Genomic DNA, 20,018 nt, shown 5'->3' on the forward strand with positions numbered 1-20,018 from the left:
CTACTTATGCTGCGGTGTCAAACTGTTTTGTAAGAGAGAGTAAACTGTGAAGACAGATAAGGTGTTTCACCTGACAAGGTCTACCTTCCACACAGAGGCAGAGGACACACATCCGCTCTAGGTGGAAAGTTGTAACCAACCTTTAATGATAGCCATGATGGTAGCCACAACGGTATATCTACTGTCTTAAATCAATGCCTCAAGGTTACAGAAATATATCACTTCAGTGCTGGAAGTATTTCTTTTGTTAAATGATTTATATGTCCGGCATTGTCATGTGTCACTCTTGAGCGCTCAGCTATCAACCATTGTATTGACATGCAATTTATTGGCGTTGGCAACAACTGTAGCAAGCTCCCCGTCTGACGCTTCGTCTGATTAGAGAAGAATTCCCAAAATGCATCCAGAGGAGGTTTATTACAGTAGCGGGACGTGGCGCAGTGTAAAATTGAATACCTCCAGCCGAGCCCCTGATGATGATCTGTATTGATGCCAGAGGGGCCTCCTGCACACTAACTGCCTGGTATGGCGGGCACAGTGCCAGTTAATTAAAAGCCATGCCAGGACAGTTACAGTGAGGGGGAACAAGGAGTTCTGTTTTTCCTGACCCCTCCAAATTGTTCCTCATCGCACCGACACACTAGTACTCACGTGTTTATATGAGACCAGTATGAATGCCTGGGTATCGAACCTCAATAGTCTCCTACAGTACATCATACACAAGTATTGATTTAAGTTTTTTTAGGTAACGTGAGGATAAACTGCTTTTCTTTTTGTCTTTTATTCTTTATGTTGAATGTATTTTCTTAACTGTATTTGTATTGATTTTATGTAATGACTCCTCAGTTAATTGAGAAAATATCCGCAGATCAATCAGTAATGAAAAGCACTGTTAGCGGGAGCTCTAGACAACCGATTAGCTGTTAGCCACTTTGTATCTGAAGAGTTGATAGCCCAGGTAAACAACAATTGCATTCACCTGTAGCGCTGAGCTTCCAGTAGGGGAAGAATCAGCTAATACAACAGCGAGCTACAATGTAAACTGAGTTAGCAGTTAGCAGTTTCCCTGGTGGTACGCTGCCCCCAGTTGTTTGGAGTATGAATTTGACAGGTGACTAATTCTTACATGTTGCATCTTTTCAAAGTGAAAGTTCTTCCATAGAAAACCATGTCTGTGTTTCTCAAAGTAAAACATTTTTGGTGTCTGTCAGCAAAAAATCAAGTATCATGCAGGCACTAGCAGTGAAAATCTTCAATGAATACGCAGCCCTACTAGTATGTGCTTGTATTCAGGTGATAAGTCCCTAACAAAGTAACCTGCCATTGCACATGATACAAGTTAATCTCCTGGTCTTTTCAGTTTTCGTTTAATGGTGACAGTGCAGGTTCAACTAGATTCCCTGCGTGGGTGAGTGTCTAAACCCTATCGCCCTCGGGTTACACTACCCTTTGCAAACACGGCCAGTGGAGTTTGACCGGAGAGGGAACTGCACAGTAGCAGTTTTTGGAGCGATAAACTCTGGCCTCCTGGACCCTTCAGTGTGGTAAACCCATTATCTCTGCATTACCTTCCCTGATTACCTTGACAGTGTTTCGTCAAAAGCAGAGTTGATCTGTCTTTACGTGTTGATTCACATCCACTTGTCTGATTCCTTACACTGTCAATGCTTGTCTCTGCGTACCTGTCTGACACTGATTTATGTCCCCGCTGTCTTGTCAGTTTACTCGTCGTGTTGTAAAACTACACGGCGGCTCTCTGTTATGCAGCTCCGGTCGCCAAAATCCTGCCTTTGTTTCATTAAGTTCGAAGAGCAATTTCCCTCACTGTGATTGAATGGAAAAAGGGTTAAGTTAAGACTTATTAGGTCATGCAGTCCTACTAAAGTCACCTGTTCAGTCGAAACACTCCCTCAGAGATTCCTCACATTCCTGATCTTTTTAAAGATATTTCTTTGAGGAAGGTTTAAAAAGGGAGTCCTTTGTGTGTGAGTGTGTGTTTGGCATACATGCCAGATGGCAGATCACATGAGCTGTTACATTTGACTTCCTTGGTTGAATATTTTCTTACAGACACTGCTTTATTTAGGAAAAATATAATGGTTAAGTTCATTCATCTGTTGATCACTGGTGTAAAGCCCAGTGAAGGTAAAGGTGCTATGTGGAGCATTTGGACACCGATTAAGCATTGCCACATCAGTTTTGATAAAGTTGTGTAAAAGATTAACACCTTCACGGGTTCATCAGCAGGCTAGTTTTTGTGTGAAATCTAGTAGATTGTGCATAAAGCAGATTACTTTGTTGCTTTTTTTTTTTTTTTTTTTTTTTTTTAAAAGAAGTGTTTTTCAGGCAAAGTGGAGCTCAAGCTTTAGGCTTTGGGATGGCAGATAGCAGAAGAAGTAAAAGGGAAGCGAAAGGAAAAACAGTGGAGGCAACAAGGCACAAGCTGCATCATCCTAATTTAGATTCCAAGACTTAAGAGATCTTAAAGTGAAGAAAATGCAAAAGTGCCTTAAACCTGCATTCTTTCTAAAGGCCAGCAGGTGGTGCCTCCACTGGTTGCAAAAAGATGTCAGATTTTATGAGATTTTATCATTAAGTTTATGAGAAAATTGCCCTACTTCTCATTTTATTTAAAACCTCAGCAAAAAGGTTCCTAATGAGGTTATGGACTCAATCTCTAGTTTCAGGTATTCTTTAATACATTATGATGTTCATTTTCTAAATGATTATATATTATTTAGAGTAAAATATGTGGTAAAGCAGGGTAAGCTCAACTCTCGTGCCCAAATATGGTCACCTATGACTGAAAAAAAACCCCAAGATGGTAGGTGAAATTCTCACCGGAGCTTTCAGAAGCATCATGGGAAATTCAGTTTCTCTGAAAGCTGATGTTGCTGTTTAGACAAACCTAAAACAAATGGTGCCTTTTTTGATATTGTTTGTGTGTTTGTGTAACACAGGGTTGTTATTTTGGTTATGGTGTTATGATGACACAATAGCAAGGAGAACAGGTTTGAGAAAACTGACATCTATTAGAGTTTCACTTTCTGCTGTCATGGCGGGAAATGATAAACCAGCTTATTTCTTTTAATACGCTGTCACCTGTTGGAGGTGTTTCCTTCTGGAAAGTCAAGCACCATAGTAGAGGGAGGAAAGCGTTATGTGTTTTTTCAATCTCTAAAAAATGAATGTGAGCCTAAAGAGCTGGCACAAACACACACACAGCCTGCCCGTGTGTTACGGGAGCACCAAGATGATGCTGACTTTGTGGGAATTTCTGTAGTTGCGGACTTGACTACATGTATAGTAAACACTTGCACAACTTCTTGTTTATAATCACAGGGTTTTATGGGTATTTACTAGGATTTTGTTTCAATAGATGAACAGCCGACACACCCAAATGACAGAGGAGATCATATTTAGGTCACTCAAATGGTAAGAGAAGTTTGGTAGGAGCCAGTTTGCCCTCTAGTCCCAACTGAATAATGTGCTCCAGTTTCACTTAATCAAGTTCCTTTTATTCTTTGCAGTCCTTGAACGTGTGGTGTCAGTGTTACCAAACTAAACAGGACGGCCGGGAGCCACAGTTATTATTTATGAAATCATACATTGTTTCATTGTTAAGCTGTGTAGATACGTTGCACCAACTGCACAGGCTTTTGTCACGAAAGGAAAATGTTTGCCAACATACTGTGGCAAGTCTACAGAGAGACTGATAAATATGTGCTTGGAAAGTTTTGTGAGTCATCGGTCATGACTTCTGTAGTCCAGCGAGGGAGGTTTGAAGCAGCTCTGTAAGGGGTAGAAATGCACTGTTCTGTAACTGAAGATAATGAAGAATTTAATGTACCTCATAGAGAAGGGGCACACGATGTTGGTTATTTATGTAGTTTTCCTGTTCAAGTACATACTGTTCTTTTAAAACATAGCCAAGGCTTGATAAGCCTGCACTCTGCGTGAAGGACGTGCCCAGTTTGTATCAGCACAGCTTGGTGTTTTTTAGTTTTAGGGACACAATCTACCATTTTGTTTACTCTAAAGATGAAGAAATAATGGCAAGAGTATCCTGCCATGTCAGCAGCTCTAAGTGGCTACCCTTTACCACATCTGTGCATTAAAATAGAGGAATAGATCGAATAGAACAGATTTTTATTGTCATTGTTTCAGAAACAACAAAACACAGTCAGCAGCTCTTTGTTTGACGAATAAATATGTAAACAAGTATAAAAAATAGATAGAAATCGTAAGATATGAACAACAATCATAAAATAAATACAACAAGATAAATGACAAAAGATTCAAGTAGGTAAGTAAAAGAGTGCCGGGCTGCTGCGTCTGGACTATTCCACAGTTTTACGGTATCACAGTATACAGTGTTACACAATTATTATTACGAGTTACAATGACCAATTTATTATGGTATGAGAAAATAGTATGGCCTATAAAATGTAAACCAAACTACTAAAATGTTTTTAGCCATTCTATCAGTGTGGCTGTAGGGATGGCAATTGTCTGCCTGTTAGTGTTTCAACCATTTTGATCAATCTCAACCACCGTTAGATGAATTAGCATAAAATGTCAACATTTATGGTCCCTGGAGGATAAATCCTAATGACCTCTGCCTTCACTGTCTTTAGTGCTAATTATCAAATGTTAGCATGCTAATGCACTAGGGGTGAACAATATGAAAAATAAATAAATATTTTATTTATCTTGACAGGTTTAGGCCTTGTTGAAATTTTGATGATGTCATGATGTTTTTTTTCCCTTTTTTTTTTTGCATATTGTTAAATAAATGCACAATGTGACCGTGGATGTGATCTAAAAGTGTTAAAAGCATTTTTCATCTCAACTCGACATGAAGGTGCACAATTTTAGTCTAAAATATTTAAAAATGAACAGAAATTATCAATAGAATGTGAAGGAAGAAAACTGTTTTGACAGTAGTTTGTCTATGTAATGCATTGCAGAGATATCTGGTTAGCATGCTAACCAGCTAGTAAACACTCACACTTCCCCAGTGCTCCGAAATCCCTGTCTCGATGCCCTCTTGTTCCAAAAATAAGAACCTGGAACTCTTTCCTCTATTATTTATTGTCAGTAATCATACACAATGGGAGCCTGTAACAAAGGTGTGCCTAAACAGGAACTGCCAGGCCTGAGGAGTTTGCATTCTCCTGCATGTTGCTTGATGGCACTGGACACTTCGCCTACGGCTAAAATAATCAAGAGAGACCTCCACGCTATGAAGCTGTCACCGAGTCTGAGAAGTGGAAATTCTTCACTTTTGACGTTGTAAACTGTGCAGTAACAGGTGAGGGCTGTGGGGGCTCAGGGTATACATCAATGTAATGACATTAAACATGGTGCAAAGAGAGGCCACCTGCATTCTAATAGCAGTAGCATAGATTTGTGTGCATGTAAGGTATACTTCCACAGGTGTCTGATACATGCAGGTTTACTGGCATACGGATCGTATTGTCTGAGAGTGAATTAAAGTGTAACCCAGCGTGCCAGGTCATGCAGGTGTGTCTGCGAGCTGGATCGTTGTCCCTGTCACAGCAAGCTTCTTCCTTCCGCTCTTCCAGCTTTGATGGAGAGATGTTTATACTTAATGCATTGGAAGCCAGGAGCGTGAAAACAGTCATTGGAGCTCGCGAGCTTTGACCGCCATGTATCAACACATGGGCCGAGTGTATCGAGACTGTTGCTTTTGGGAGCAGTGAGCCTCGATCAGCCCTTTTCCCACTGTCATCACGGTGTGTTCAGTCGGGTTTGGGCTGATTAGAGAGGCTTAAGCACCTGGCAGACAGCAGCACCACACAGAGCTAGAGATAATGTCTCTGCATGGCTGTCTGCCTGGCGGTGCAAAACAAGAGAGAGGGGCAAGTTGGGGCAGGGATGGAAGGTGTGTGTGTGTGTGTGTGTGTGTGTGTGTGTGTGTGTGTGTGTGTGTGTGTGTGTGTGTGTGTGTGTGTGTGTGTGGGGTAGCTGCATCGGTTTGATTCCCATGAAGTGCTCCTACGTAGAGTCACATCAGGTTGTCTGTGTTTGTGGGTGGTGCAGGTGTCTAAAACTGTAACTTAAAGTCAATTTTAATTGTACTGATGTGAAGCTGAGTAACTCGTCTTTCCCTAATTCCCAGCGTTATTGAGAGGAACAGGAAATAATCAGTTGTCAATCCCTGTCAAACAACAGTGTTTGTTCTCTAGGTCAACCTTTCTTTTAGGTTTGGAAAGAGGCATTTTGAGCACAATATCAGGGTTTTTGTTCTTTGAATTTGGGGATTTTAGCCACCTGGAGGGAGGTTTATATTCTTAAGTTAAAATAAAGGAACACAAGTGGGCATTTTACAAGAAGCCATCTGTATTTGAACACCACAAATCTAACATTTGCTCATAACCTCAGTCATTTTACAATACAGTGTTGATCATAAAGCCAATATCTTTGCTCTTATTTTGAAGCCTTGCTTGAAAATGATCAATCTAAATTAGGAAAAAAAAGGTTATCAAAAGAAAAAACATTTCTGAAACGTCCCGAGCAACGTCTTCTTTCTGAAGTTAAAACGGTGCTCCTTATCTAAAATTGGGTACAAAGTATTTGCCATGGTTGCGTATCACAACAGTCTTGCTGTTGCTGTCTGTGTCGCTGCTTGCAATTTGTTTACAGTAGGCGATGACGCAACATATCTCCTGAAGCCTTCTGTCTCTGTTTACTGCCACAGAATCCATATTTTTCCAAAACAAACTTTCTAACAGATGTTTGGCTCAGTGAAAACCTTCTACTTTCAATCCACCGTTATTCACATGTCATAAAATCTAATCATCGTCCTGCCCTTGAGCTGATTTAAGAAAAATAAATAAAAAATTAAACACATTGTTTTTCCTCCTGGTCATGCAGTATCACATCACATTAGACTTAACGCATTTACCCAAATCCGGGATGTAAACATCGGTTTGGGGGCCTCATACGTAATCACCACCAGCCCGTTAATGCTACCCGCTTCGGCACAATCCACCAAGTGACAGATGGTGCCTTTAATATGCCAGTGATTAATATGGACACAATTACAATGAGATCACAGGAGCAGTGGTAATATGCGCCCCCCCATTAACAGGGAATTGTGCTCCACCCGTCCACACATCACTCCAGGCCGCTCCAGTCGAGTGTGTAACGTCGTGGTAACCAGATAACTGTTGTCCTGGACTGACTTTACCCTACACATGCCTGTCAACTCTCTGTCTACTGTCCATCTATACGCTGAAGTTTAACGAGTGGATTCTGTTGGAGTTTTTATTTATTCATACTTGTTGCTGTGTGCTGGTAACACGCGCGATTCATTTAGTCTCTTGCAAACTACTTTTGTCTTAGCTCACTCGGTAGGATCCACAACCATGGGAATGTTTTCCATTTGTTCAGATGGCACACATTCCACGTCACGTCTGCTCAGCACACCAGGAAGTGAACAAACCCCTCGGTTGCAAATGAATTTTTAGGTGTCATAAATAGAAGAGAAAGTAACAAACGGACTAAACACCAGAAATCTGCCTCGAAAACAAGTTTAATAAGAGTGTTTGATGCCTCTCCAGATGAGGAGTATAAGCTCTTATGTCATCCTCCGTGCTCTTGTTGCTGAGTAACAGATTCAATGTATTTCTCCTGGAAACAATAGGGAGCACTTTTCACATGTGTGACCATGTGCTGTAGAGCTGCAAACATGTTTTTAATCTTGTTTCGGGAATACATTATTTTAATTCACTTACTCCCCCTTGTGGCAAAACAACAGAGTTATACATCTCGAAATGAAGTCTGAGGAGAACAAAGTTGCTGTGTTTAAATTAAGAGTGTCCTTTGTGTAGTGTTATTTATTAACAGTGGAGCAAGTATGAGGGAGTCACCCGTGACGCTCTGGCACCTCAAATCCCTGACAACAGCTTTCCCTTCCCTTAAGTGTTTACATGCATGATCTCTATTTGATCTGTTCCCCCCCCGACTGACCAATCCGGGGCGAGCGTGCCTGCGGATGGGGGGCAACAGGGGGATGCTGCGCTGGTTCTTGTGTGGCAGCGTGTGGGGGAGATACAGTAGAGAATTAGGCTGCTGAGGATTAGTGTCTGAGCTCTGACCGTCTATTGGCTGTAGCGGCATTTTCTGCTCCGCGTGGACCTGAACTGACAACAACAACCACATCAAAAACAAACAAGATTATCATCCTGTCTTGGTCTTTGCAGGATGTTTTTGTCAGCTGACGGACTGAACCTCTAGATCTGTTTTTTTTTTCTCTCTTTAACACAACTTTGGTATAGTTTTGGGGTACTTTTGGATTACTTTTCTTTTATGAGACACCATGGTGTTGCTTCTGACCAACAGCTCTAGTGCTAATTTCCCCTGCTTCCCACCAGTCTTCAAGAGGAAAGGTGAGTGAAAGCGGCACTTGCCAACCTCTTGAATTGTGAAGCAATAGATGTGATTGGTTTATGACTTAAACCGGTCGCTCCTTGTTGACATTGCTCTTTAAATGAGACAAGTAGAGGCTGGATCAACGGGCTCGCCTTAGACTGGCAGTAAAGTAATGAAAAGTGCTGTCATTCACTGGAACTATAGACTGTCAGTTCTCAATGTTTACTCTCCTGATTTGCTGTGATTTAAAGTCTTGACTTTGACAGCTGATATTCGCTCCAAATTGCAGTACAAAAATAGATTTTTGCATATTTATAGATAATTCTTTCTTGGTATTTTCTATCACCGGTAATGCTGTTACAGAAGAGACAGTGGTAATGATTAGTACCGATCACAGAGCACATGACTGTCAAGGCTAATTCCAGCATGGTCTTTTAGAGACAGTGGAGTACAGTAGGAGGCTAAATGCGGAGCAGCTGTCGTCATTACATAAAAGTGTCTTAGCCGGTTGTTAGCCCATTGATCCAAGACTGTCTCCTGGAAGCATCACAGAGTTGAATCACATGTCAGTTAGTCAGCAAATGTTAAGTGGCTGGTACTTTAAGAGAGTTTTCACACTCTTAAAGTAAAATCACAACATTCAAACCAACAACTTGACTTGATTTTCTGTGACAACAACTCATCAGAATAGGTTTATACAAGTACACATGTGAGTTTATTTTTTCCATAACTGCATAAACAAGCTAATGTCAGAGGAAAATAAGGTCCCAAAAACACTGTTTAAAGCTATAAAGCTGGCAGGGTCTGCCAAATAAAGATAAAGTGAAAACAAATTAAATTGTTTTGTCCTCTTAAGGTAAGTTTGTCTATTCTGTCATAGTAATGTACTTGTTTAGGCATAAAAACAAAATTAGTCAATGAAGATTTTTCTCATCTGATTAACATTTCTTCACTAAAACAACATGGCAACATGGGTGGTGTCCATGGTTCACGACATGGTATCACAGGTATTTTATAATGAACTGATGTACACGCAACAAGATCTGACAGCAATTTAATCAGTGCTCGTCTCACTGTCTGATTAGATGATAATTAAGCTAGAGCACATGCTGCTGACGGTAGATCTTTGATATGATAATCCAGTGCCAAGTCATTGTCAGAGTCACTGGAGTTTAATCCTGCCTGAGTCGAATTTAGCCTTTTAACTCACACTCTCAAGTATTAACCCTCAAACACATTAACCATTCCTGTGCTTAAATGGCCCCTGGCAGACACCTGAATGCTCTCATCCCGTCCATATGGCCCACTTATCTACTGTTACAGTAACACAGAGAGCTTTGAGTTCATCCAGGCTGATCCCCCCACCTCTCCCACTCCGCTCTACTTCCAGCTTCCCCAAGGCGAGACGACGATGACAAGACCCCGGCACCCCCGTTGTTCCAGGAGAACGTGTTCATTGAGGGCAGCAGGCCCAAGTACCTGGAGAACCTTCACACTGAGGCCCTGGAGGGGTTAAAAATGATGCAGCAGGAAGGTACAAAACACATTATGATACAGTGTTATGTCTGTGCACGAAATTAGAGGTGTCTCATGCCAAGATGTCGATAACAGTATGTATACTCAAGAGGGTGTGCACCAGAGGATATAAACACGCTTAAGAATGTTAAATGCTATCATAATCTGCAGTTAAATGATACTTTCGTTGCAGAAACCAATAATGGAGTGGAGTACCGGGATAATGAGAGTACAATTGTGAGTGACACATCACGCCCAGAACAGCATTTTATTTTCTTACGCTTACTGCAAATGCAGAGTTCTTGTACAAGCGATTTTTCATCAGATTGATTTTTGTATCTCCTTTTGCCAGTCATCAAGGACGATCCACACAGACGGGGAAGGTGGAGGGTTTATGACTGACAGCACCATTGCTGACTCAACTTCAGTCGTCTCTGTGCAATCATCCGTGTCCTCAAGATCTTCCCGTTCTGGACTCACGAGGCAAGGTAACCACAACTGTAAATTACTATTTGTAAGTAATCTTGGTCATTATACACCATACTATATGGTGACGCTCACACGCACAAAATTAGAGATTAAACATTGAGGGAGAGACACTGCACTGAGCAGGGTAGATACCTGTCGTGTTTCCCCTTAATGATGAGATTTACAGATTGGATTCAGTTTAAATGGATCAAAAGATCATGTTTCTCACTATTTTCTCATGCCTGTCTGCCCAGGATCAACATTCAGGCCCTTGAACTCTGGGAAAAAATCCAAGACAAGGAGAAAACAGAGAAAAACTGTTGCAGGGATCCCACAGCATGTTCAGAGAGAACTGGGTATGTGGCTCATTACTTTAATGTATTTCTTTCATAAAACATCTATCCATTATTACCTTTTTGAATTGATTGAGTACATTCAGAGTGATTGTGGTGTTACATATGGCTACGTTACTGTCTTCTGTACAGAAAATAAATGCATCCATTTGCACACTTGTGCTAACTGGTCTTCCTGTCTCCCGTCAGGCCTGGACAGAGGGGGTTGGACAGTGGCTCAGAGATTAGATGAGGAGCAGCTTTATAATGGTGAATCTGACGAAAGCCCAATAACTGATGGGCAGCAGCATGCAGCAAAGTCACAGCAAGGAGCCAGTTCCAACCTTCAAGACATGGATGTCATCCATCCCCTCAACAAAGGGCAACTTGAGCAGCTCGGTGCCACCCATGCTGGTCATAGAGATGACCTTGCCCTGCTGCACTGCTTGGGTCCTGACTTGTCGGGCGAGCGGAGGCCTCGGTCCCTGGCCGTTCCCTGGTTGACCACTGCCAACAGCCTCCAGCAGGAACCACCCAGCCCTGTCATAACCATGTCACCCCAGGCTGCATACATGTCCAAAATCATCCCCAATGCTGTGTTGCCACCCTCCATCGACGTGGTGGAGATCAGCCGTGGACGGAGTCGCAACAGTGTCCGCACTGTCAGCAAGAGCAGCTTGTTGCTGTCCAGCCCATCCTCCTCCCGTGCTTCTTCTCGAGCCTCTCATACCAGAGAAAATTCCTCCAGGGCCTCCTCCAGAGCCTCCACCATCACCTCCGCCTCTCGCTACAAGCCTCCCAATATGTCCGACAGCTCTTGTTGGAGCAACTCTGAGTCCTCAGAGACCTTGGTTTCTGACTCCTCAACCATCTCCAGCAACAGCACCCCCAGACAGAAGAGGTCCCAGGACGGAGATGGCTCAGCTAAAGAGGACAAAGTCAGTGTTCACTCCTCCAAGGCTTCAAATTGCACCTCCAATGGCAATCTCATGAATAAGGGAGGCGAGGTGAAGAAAGATGGGCAGTTTGCACGTAGCCTCTCTGTCATAAAATCTAAGAAGGCTCCTCCTCCTCCAAACCGATCCTATTCCCTCCACAATAAGATGAAGCGAAGGTCACGTGATCTGACGGAGGTCAGGGTCACTTCAGGGGAACCTACTCTCCATACAATCTCCGCCTCAGGTGATGAAAATGAAAAAAACAAAGCTGGATCATCTCCTATGCCCTCAAAACCAATAGACAGCCCTGGATACAGTGCTGATACCAGCTCTCTGGAAGACTCTACAGGTTCTGTGTCATTCAGTCCCATCAGATCTCAAAATCAAAAAGATCAGGCACAAAAGGCAGAGGAAGCTTCAAAGACTGAGGGAACTGTTTCCAAAGACGCTTCACAAGAGAAGCAGGAATCACTGCAGGAGAATAAGATGAGCAAAACTGTGTCCCCATCCAGTGGCTACTCCAGCCAAGATGTTGCATCGACACGGCTTTCTAAACCTACTCACAGCTCATCTCCAAGGCACAAGAGAGGCCTCTTAGCGAAGCTTCAAAGATTTTTCCCTGGTTCCACTCCTCCTGCCTCACCTCAGCCCCCTCCTGCACAGCCTGAGGCTCCTGAAAACAGCAAGTCTACAGTGGATCTCAAACCTGACACCCAAGTTGACAGACTCAATACTGCCAGTGTCAGCCCTTCTGTAAGGGCCTTGAGAGAACTTTTCAACATACCTCCGCCACCAAAAATTCATGCACCTCCACCACCTCCTCCAGAGGTATGGTCTCACAGCATGCATAGCATTGAGTTGCTACTGGGACCCCCGGCACCTGGTAAGACTTACGCCATCATAAAGAAGAATCCAAAGGACAGGAGACAGCAGAGGAGCTCTCCTTCTGCATCCCCAGGTGGCACTGCAAAGAGCTTAATGGTAGAAAGAAAACACAAGACAACAGCAGAGGCTGTTAATGGATCACTACATGTGCTGGAGTTAAAGAAAGTTCAAGAAAGTGGTATTTTGAATGCAGACATTCACAAAGAGAAAAACGACAGACTGGCTGAGCAGCATGTTGATGTGACGGGAAATAGAAAAGTGATAGAAAAAGATGGGAATGTAAGAGTAAGTGACATATTAAGCGGGATGTTGGTGAAAGCCGCAGAGAGACGCGAAGGAAGGTTGGCAACAGTGAGGGAAGAAGAAGCCAAAAAGACGACCACACAAACTACAGCGGTGGACACAGTACCAGCCATTTCATTACTACACATTCCACCTCCATCTTCCCTGGTGCACAATCCTCTCCAACCCAAGTTGGCTGTTGTATCACCTGAGTCATCCTGGCCCCCACCACCCCCACCAATGGGCCTTGATGGACATGATGAGATTGATTTCCCTCTTCCACCTCCACCTATGTTTGGTGAGGAGGGGTTAGGTATACCTGTTGAGGGGCTCCCAGAGAGGTCCACTCCTGGTGGTCACTCTACGTCCGTTTTATCAGTGGTGAAAACAGAATGTGTTAAAGTGATTAAGGAGGCTGAACCACAGAAGCCCAGTACATCCCCAGGGGTCGTACAACAACCCCTGAATATCCCACCTCCTCCACCTTATTCAGCTCCCCCTCCACCACTTGAAGCAGTCTTGTCCACTAACATTACAAGGGTCTCTCCTCCACCACCTCTTCCACCACCTAAGGAATTTGCTCTGCCACCACCTATAGAAGTTCCTCAACGGCCACCAAAAGAAGTCTCTCCAGCACCACCTCCACTGCCACCACCCACAGAAGTCTCTCCACCACCACCACCCACAGAAGTCTCTCTTACACAACCTAAAGATGTCTCTCCAACACCACTTAAAGAAGTCTCTCCACTACCACCACCTAAAGAGGTTTCTCCCCTACCACCACCTACGAAAGTCTCTCCTCTGCCACCTAAAGAAGTCTTTCCACTACCACCTATAGAATTTTCCCTCCCATCGCCACCCAAAGACATCCCTCCCTCACCACCTAAAGAGGTTTCTCCCCCACCACCACCTAAAGAAGACTCTCCTCCTCCGACTATAAAGGTTTCTCCTCAGAGGCCCAGTGATCCCTCTCCTCTTCAGATTCCAGAAGCCCCCCCTCCACTTGTTAAAGACTTCTCCTCCACCCAGGTTACTATGGTATCCCCTTCACCAGTTGAAGAGGTCTTGACTTTGTCAACTGTAGAGGTTTCTTCTCCATCTTCCCAAGAGAATGCTCATCAATCATCTGAAGAGGAAACACCTGTTAGCAAGCTTGCTCCACCACAGAGTATTCCATCTCCACCACCTCTGCAATCACAACCCCAGTCATCAGAGCAGGATGTTGCTCTTCCAGAGGAGAATGTCCCATCTCACAGTATTCTCACTCCCCCTAAAAGTATTCCACCACCACCTCCCGGACAGCCGGAAATTACACCCCCGACCACTGATGGTCCGTCGACTCAGGAGGCCTCCCATTCACCACCACCTGAAGTCTCAAACCCTCCAGCTACAGAAAACTCTCTTACAACAGAACCATCTAAAGAACCTCTTCCTTCTCCACCTGTAAACACTCCACCTTTACCTGTGGAGGGTCTTGCAAGCATATCAGAGCAACAGTCTCATCCTGCAAGCACAGAAAACCAAACCCCAGAGCAGACCTCTGCCCCTGTTGCACAGGAGGAACCCGTTCCTATTGTCACTCCGTTGCCCGTTAACAGCAGCCCTGAGCCTCCTAAAGCTCAGGAGCAACCACAGGCTGAGGTCACGATGAGGAATGAGCAGCCCAGCAATCAGGTCCCAACCTCATCGGCCAGTAGTGAGGCTCCTCAGAAGCCCATCAGAAGGTCTCTAATCATCACCTCTTCCCCACCCACTTCCCCACCTGCCATAATCATTTCACAACCAGCTTTTCCAAAGTCCCAGTCTCTTGTAGTTCCACCTGTGTCTCCATCCACAGTCCTCTCTCCTACTAAAAAGTCCGCTCCGGCCATGACCGCCTCTCGTTCCATGAACCTACAGGAGGCCATCCGCCTGAGGACAGCCGCCAGATCACAAGCCAGCCCTGGATCTCGCCTAAGCTTGCAGTCACCCACATCTCCGATAGACCCCCATAAGTCCCCCACCAGCACAGCAAGCTTTATCTTCTCCAAGAGCAACAAGAAGATGGTGATTGAGGCAAAGCCAGCTCCGGAGGCCAACACAACCATACAGAAGAACCTGGAGGTTTCCTCTGTTACAAAGGAAGTGGGTGAAGCAGAGAAGGGAGTCAAGGTGCCACCGCCTGTTGCAAAAAAACCCAAAACGAAAGGAAAAGAGATTGAGACCGGCGAAGTGACGGAGCAAACTGCAGGACAGGACGCACTGCAAGAGAGTATCATGGGTAAGAGAGATTATATTGTTTAAGGGAGTTCAACAGAAATTAAGGTGATGATTCAGGGTTTTTGTTTGGTTCAAGAGTATGAAGCTAAAATTCTATGCAGCCAAATAGTCTGTGATGCCAACATGCTCCCAATGACAGTGCTAAAATGCTGATAATAACACCAGCTTCACTTTGTATCATTGTGGCCGTACATGTCAGCTTCCAAGTTGAATTCAAACTCATCAGTTGCACCCCACTTGTTGTGTTAAGGGCTAATATTTGCTGATTTGCACTAAACACAACATTTGTCCTGAACCAAAGTATTAGGCAACTGAAAGAGACACGAAGAGATCATAATTCAGTTTGAGGAGTACATGACTGTTTGTGCAAAATGTAGTAATCCATAGTAATCCACTCAGTAGTTGATTTTAGCCTGTCTAACTTTCAAATCAGTTTCTTTATTTCTTGTTTTTTGAACAACCCTTCTGCACCACATTAAACTAATTTTGCCTAAATTCTCCAACCCCAGATGATGCAGAGAAGACAAATGGGACAGCAGGTACTGTTGAAGGAGGAGAGACACCATCAGCATGATTGTAAAGACTGAAGGAGACCGGAGAAGGACTAATTTCACTGAATATTCTGCAAGTTGGACCTGTGTGACAAGAAATTGGACTTGTTGGATGAAATGACATGAGATGTTATTTCAGAGCTCTGGATTTTAAAGAAAATCCTTTCAGTTTGATGTTTATGGTGTGGGTCTTAATTTTACCAAGTACTCATGTTGTATTTTACTAATAGTAAATACACTATATTTTATTTTGTCAGAGGGTCTTCTGAGCTTTAGATTTGCTAGAGATGGGAGTATACCGCCCTCTAGTGTCAAACGATGATTGTACCACTTATGTCCTGCTGAATCAGAGCTTTAGTCAGTACTCACCAATGGGACTTTTGGGCGCTCATCTGTAAATATAGCAAAATGTTGTACATTTAACAGTAATGATGAAGCTCTGCTACAGATATCTCTTTCTCTTCCACATTTTTTCAAATAGTTTCCACACCAATTATATTTGTTAAAAAAAAAAACATTAAGTTATTTTTTCCTATTGTCATGTTAAGAGTAGGGTCACTAGAGACAGAATGTCTTCTTTGCTATGCTGTGCTGAACCTTTACTTCCAGTTTGGTCATGTAGCTCTTAATCATATCAAAATGTGGTCTCACAAATCCTACGTGTCATTTGTTCTGATCCAAAGCTATATATGTGCATGACCATTGATGCCACAGAAACAACGAGCAGACAGAAAGAAAGAAACAGTGGAATCATTATTTTCGAGCACATTTTCTGCTGCTTTTAGTTACTGATAATGGAGACATTACGGTTATGGCTCAAACGGTGGGATGTTTCTGTGTTAAACTTTAATATATTTCAAAAGTGGTTTCAGAGACTGTAATAAATGATTATCCATAACTAAAAGAATAAAGATTTATTGACAGATCAAGTTGTGGCAGTCATTCTATTGTTCTTTTAAATTTTCCAGTTCATCTGATATCCAGTGTTGTTCCCCCCCCCGACATTTGCATCCAATTTCTTTATTTCAGCCTTCTCTTCCTGAGCCTTAGGTCTGTATGGCTCAGTGCGATACAAACAAGTACGTAGATTTAGACTCAAAGACATTTTCCTTCTCTTTGACATTTGTAACTGTCAGGAGTAATCACACTGACATGCCTCAAAGGGTGCTCCCCAAAACCTGCAAACACACTTTAACGTGTAAAATTGGTGGAGGTACTGTTCAATCGATCCATGCCAACTGCTATCAGAATCAGTCATGTTCCAGATCAATATAAATCTAATTACAATTAAACATTATGAGAAGAAATAGAGTCTTAGTCTTACGTCAACGTGTAAAAAAAAAAAAAAAAAAAAAAGGGTCCAGTAATTGCATTTTCATGTTTTATTGAAAAGACTCAGAATATCCTTCTGGTATGGAGAGTAACAACAGTCTTTAAAGCAGAGCACTGACCATCAAACTAATACTACCTCCATGTGAAATACCACGTCATCTCCCTATCATATACTACATCCTCATCATCGTTCTTCTGCTCCGCCTCAGAGGCGATCATCCTGTCCTCCTCTCCACCTCCACCTGTGTGCTCCCTGTTTTCTTCCTCTCCTTCCGACACCAGGGGCCGGAAGGCTCTCTGCAGGCCGTCTTCACCTTCCCTCCGATTCAAATGGATCACCTGCTGCGCATCAGAGATCTCATCGTCCTCCTCTTCACCCACTGAAAAATCCTCCTCTGCTAAATGCCCTGACCAGTCCTGCTCGAACTGATCTGAAGCCCTCAGTTCAGACTCGTTCTTCTCCCCCGCTGAGATCCTCTCCCTGAAACTTAACTCCTCTAAATCAGGTTCTGTCATCACTCTGACGATAACCCCATTTGGCTGCTCCTCCTCCTCCTGTTCCTCTTCTCCATCATCATCATCATCATCATCATCATCATCTGCCATATTGTCTTGCTCTTCTTCATCCTCATCATACATTACTACATCTTCACTTCCCCACAGGTTCTCACGATAATCAATGTAATGAATGATTGTAGCCTCGCCGTCTCTGCTCATGCTGACTGAGGGGGGACTGACTGGTAGAAAGCCATCATCTGCTGTGTATGGCTCATCAGAGACCAGCAATGACCCACTGCTTGCAGAGCCTTGGAAGTGGTAGAGATACAGCCATTTTAAAATGATCACAGGAAAATGTGTGATTACTCCCATTCATGTGACTGGACTTTTTATATTAGTTTGAGAGATTCTGAGATATACTGTCTAGTTAATCTGAGTAGAAATGTGTGCATACATATTTCATTTGAATCACACACACACACCTTCCATCATGGCTCTCCGCGGTTTGGAGGTCACACACTGCGAGTCACAGCATTCACAGATGGAGTCGTCACCAGTCAGGGCCTTCCACCTGTCATGGCAAGTGCACAAATATGCTGAATCCACTCTGAAACAGCAGTATTGGGGACTAGTGACTGAACTAGAAGTTTGCATAGTACTTAAAGGGGCAGTTTGTAGTATAGATTTAGATACTCAGAATTGTAATATTTACAATATTGATACTCTGAACTCAGAAATATGTATTTTTCCATAACTGAATAAACAAGCTGTTCTCAGAGAAAAACGAGGTCCCCGGAACACTGTTTGAAGCTAGAAAGGTGGCAGGATAGGACAAATATATCATAATAATGCAAATGTATGACAAAAACACAAAGTCGCATATAGTCCTAGAAATCAATTCATAGTGTGGATATTCACCTGTTTCCTCTGTACGTGCATGATTTGTGCGCAGGACCTGGCTCCTCAGATGTTACAAATAACTTGCAGTGAATATTGACCTAAAAATAGAAACAGGGTTAAGGCACAGTGGTGAACTGTGTGTGAATCCAGAGAATTACACCAATTTGCGTTTCACCTCTGTGTCAGGGTCGGATGTGAACTGGAAAGCCTTCAGGGAGAATCTCAGGGTCTTGTCTGTCCGAGAGATGAACCGAGAGGCCCCTGGCTCTCTCTTGCTGTCCAGCATGCATCTGTGGGTGACGACAGTAGTCTAAATCAGGGTGAAACCAAAACGTTTTAAATGCTTTACTGTCCATAATACTCACCCGAAGTTGTCAAGGATGGTGTATTTGAGGGGTGACTCAGAGCCAGTGGATGGTGAAGCGTAGCAGCTGTTGATGTACAGTTTCCCACCGGCTGGGAGATGAGCAGCAGAGATCTGGAAATTAAGCGTCTTTCCGAGCTGGAACACCTGGGACTTGGCTGCTCCGCTCCACGAATCTAAGTTCATCAATCACACCAAATGGAGCCACTTCACACATACATAAACATACTGAGTGAACAATAATCCGCAGGTCTTTAAACGCACCATCCATCAACTCGATCTGGAACTCCTGTGGACTTCCTCTCAGCTTCTTACGCACAACGGCGGTTCTCCAGGTGGGCTGCACAGTCAGCTGGTGCACGTGATGGCTCCTGGACAGTGTGGAGGTTGTAAATAGTGGCCTTTCACGCACAGAAAATGTGGACCAAACGAAGAGAAATCTGACCTTTGGTAACGGCATTCAATATCGACATCGATCCGCTGCGCGCTGCTTGGGAAACGTTTCGGCGAAGGCTCAAAGTGGAGCACAAATTTGTAGACCAGATAACCGCGGGGGGTCTGCCAAGAAAGGGTCAGAAGCAGCGCTTTCAACAGATTTCAAGTTTTTTAAACACGGTGCCACTCGATGGAAATCTTACCTGGCGCACGGCATCGCACGCAGTCAGGGGATATATGAAGAGCAGGTCACCGTGCGGTCCGAGGACTCCGTTGCTTTTGCAGGTGTTACCTAACTTCAGCTCCTCTGCGTCTGCGCCCTGGCCGTAGAAGGCCGGTTTGACCCGCACGACAAAGTCAGACGCGGAGCAGGTTACAGAGACGTCTGGGAGGTGGGCGAGGCCCGACTGGGTCTCACCTTGACGCATGGATCGAGGTGTTCCAGGCGCCGGAGTGGGACCGAGGTGAGACAAGGGAAACGAGCTGGCAGGTAACCAGAGGGAGGATTTTCTGTTGCCCGTTGTTGACAGTTTGGATTTTGGCGTGTCCGGTTTGAAGAGCGTTTTCCTTCTTGCGAATTGAGATTCATAAGTGTCGCCGGCACAGCTGAGGAGGCCAAGTGATAAAACACTCCAGAAAATATAGAGATGCCACTTTGTTTTCATCGCAGCAGTCCTGCTGTCCTTCTACCTTCTCTTTCGATCTGCGCGTAAAAGCAGCGCGCAGTCACGGCTGGGGGTAATTAGTGTGGAGGGTAAATTGGCAGCCTGTTGTTGAGATTGGTTTTGGTTGGTTTCAGACTTTACAGGGAACCAGTTGCTTGACTTTCTTTGTATGAATATTTCTTTGTTCAATAGGT

The 20,018-nt window shown here is 43.8% G+C and overlaps 2 protein-coding genes across 5 annotated transcripts in view; one reads left to right on the forward strand and one right to left on the reverse strand.

The window, feature by feature from the left end:
• The window catches only part of LOC119004741 (uncharacterized protein KIAA1522 homolog), a 29,315-nt gene extending 12,756 nt beyond the window's left edge, over window positions 1-16,559 (forward strand). For all 4 annotated transcript variants that reach the window (XM_037071923.1, XM_037071926.1, XM_037071924.1 and 1 more), the window contains exons 3-8: window positions 9,791-9,934; window positions 10,109-10,152; window positions 10,268-10,403; window positions 10,638-10,739; window positions 10,926-15,080; window positions 15,589-16,559. In XM_037071923.1, the coding sequence (XP_036927818.1) occupies window positions 9,791-9,934; window positions 10,109-10,152; window positions 10,268-10,403; window positions 10,638-10,739; window positions 10,926-15,080; window positions 15,589-15,653 (4,646 nt within the window). In that variant the 3' untranslated portion in view covers window positions 15,654-16,559. The remainder of the gene's footprint in view (window positions 1-9,790; window positions 9,935-10,108; window positions 10,153-10,267; window positions 10,404-10,637; window positions 10,740-10,925; window positions 15,081-15,588) is intronic.
• A 430-nt stretch (window positions 16,560-16,989) lies between these two features.
• si:ch211-67f13.7 (uncharacterized protein LOC565426 homolog) lies at window positions 16,990-19,913 on the reverse strand. Its single transcript, XM_037071932.1, has 8 exons — window positions 19,363-19,913; window positions 19,170-19,282; window positions 18,989-19,095; window positions 18,726-18,900; window positions 18,536-18,650; window positions 18,379-18,458; window positions 17,943-18,031; window positions 16,990-17,768 (listed from the first exon to the last, which is right to left on the reverse strand). The coding sequence occupies exons 1-8, from the start codon at window positions 19,822-19,824 to the stop codon at window positions 17,095-17,097; spliced, it is 1,815 nt and encodes a 604-aa protein (XP_036927827.1). The 5' UTR covers window positions 19,825-19,913; the 3' UTR covers window positions 16,990-17,094.
• Between the last annotated feature and the right edge of the window lie 105 nt (window positions 19,914-20,018).

This window comes from Acanthopagrus latus, chromosome 16, assembly GCF_904848185.1.
Source record: "Acanthopagrus latus isolate v.2019 chromosome 16, fAcaLat1.1, whole genome shotgun sequence".
In the NCBI taxonomy this organism is placed as follows: Eukaryota; Metazoa; Chordata; class Actinopteri; order Spariformes; family Sparidae; genus Acanthopagrus; species Acanthopagrus latus.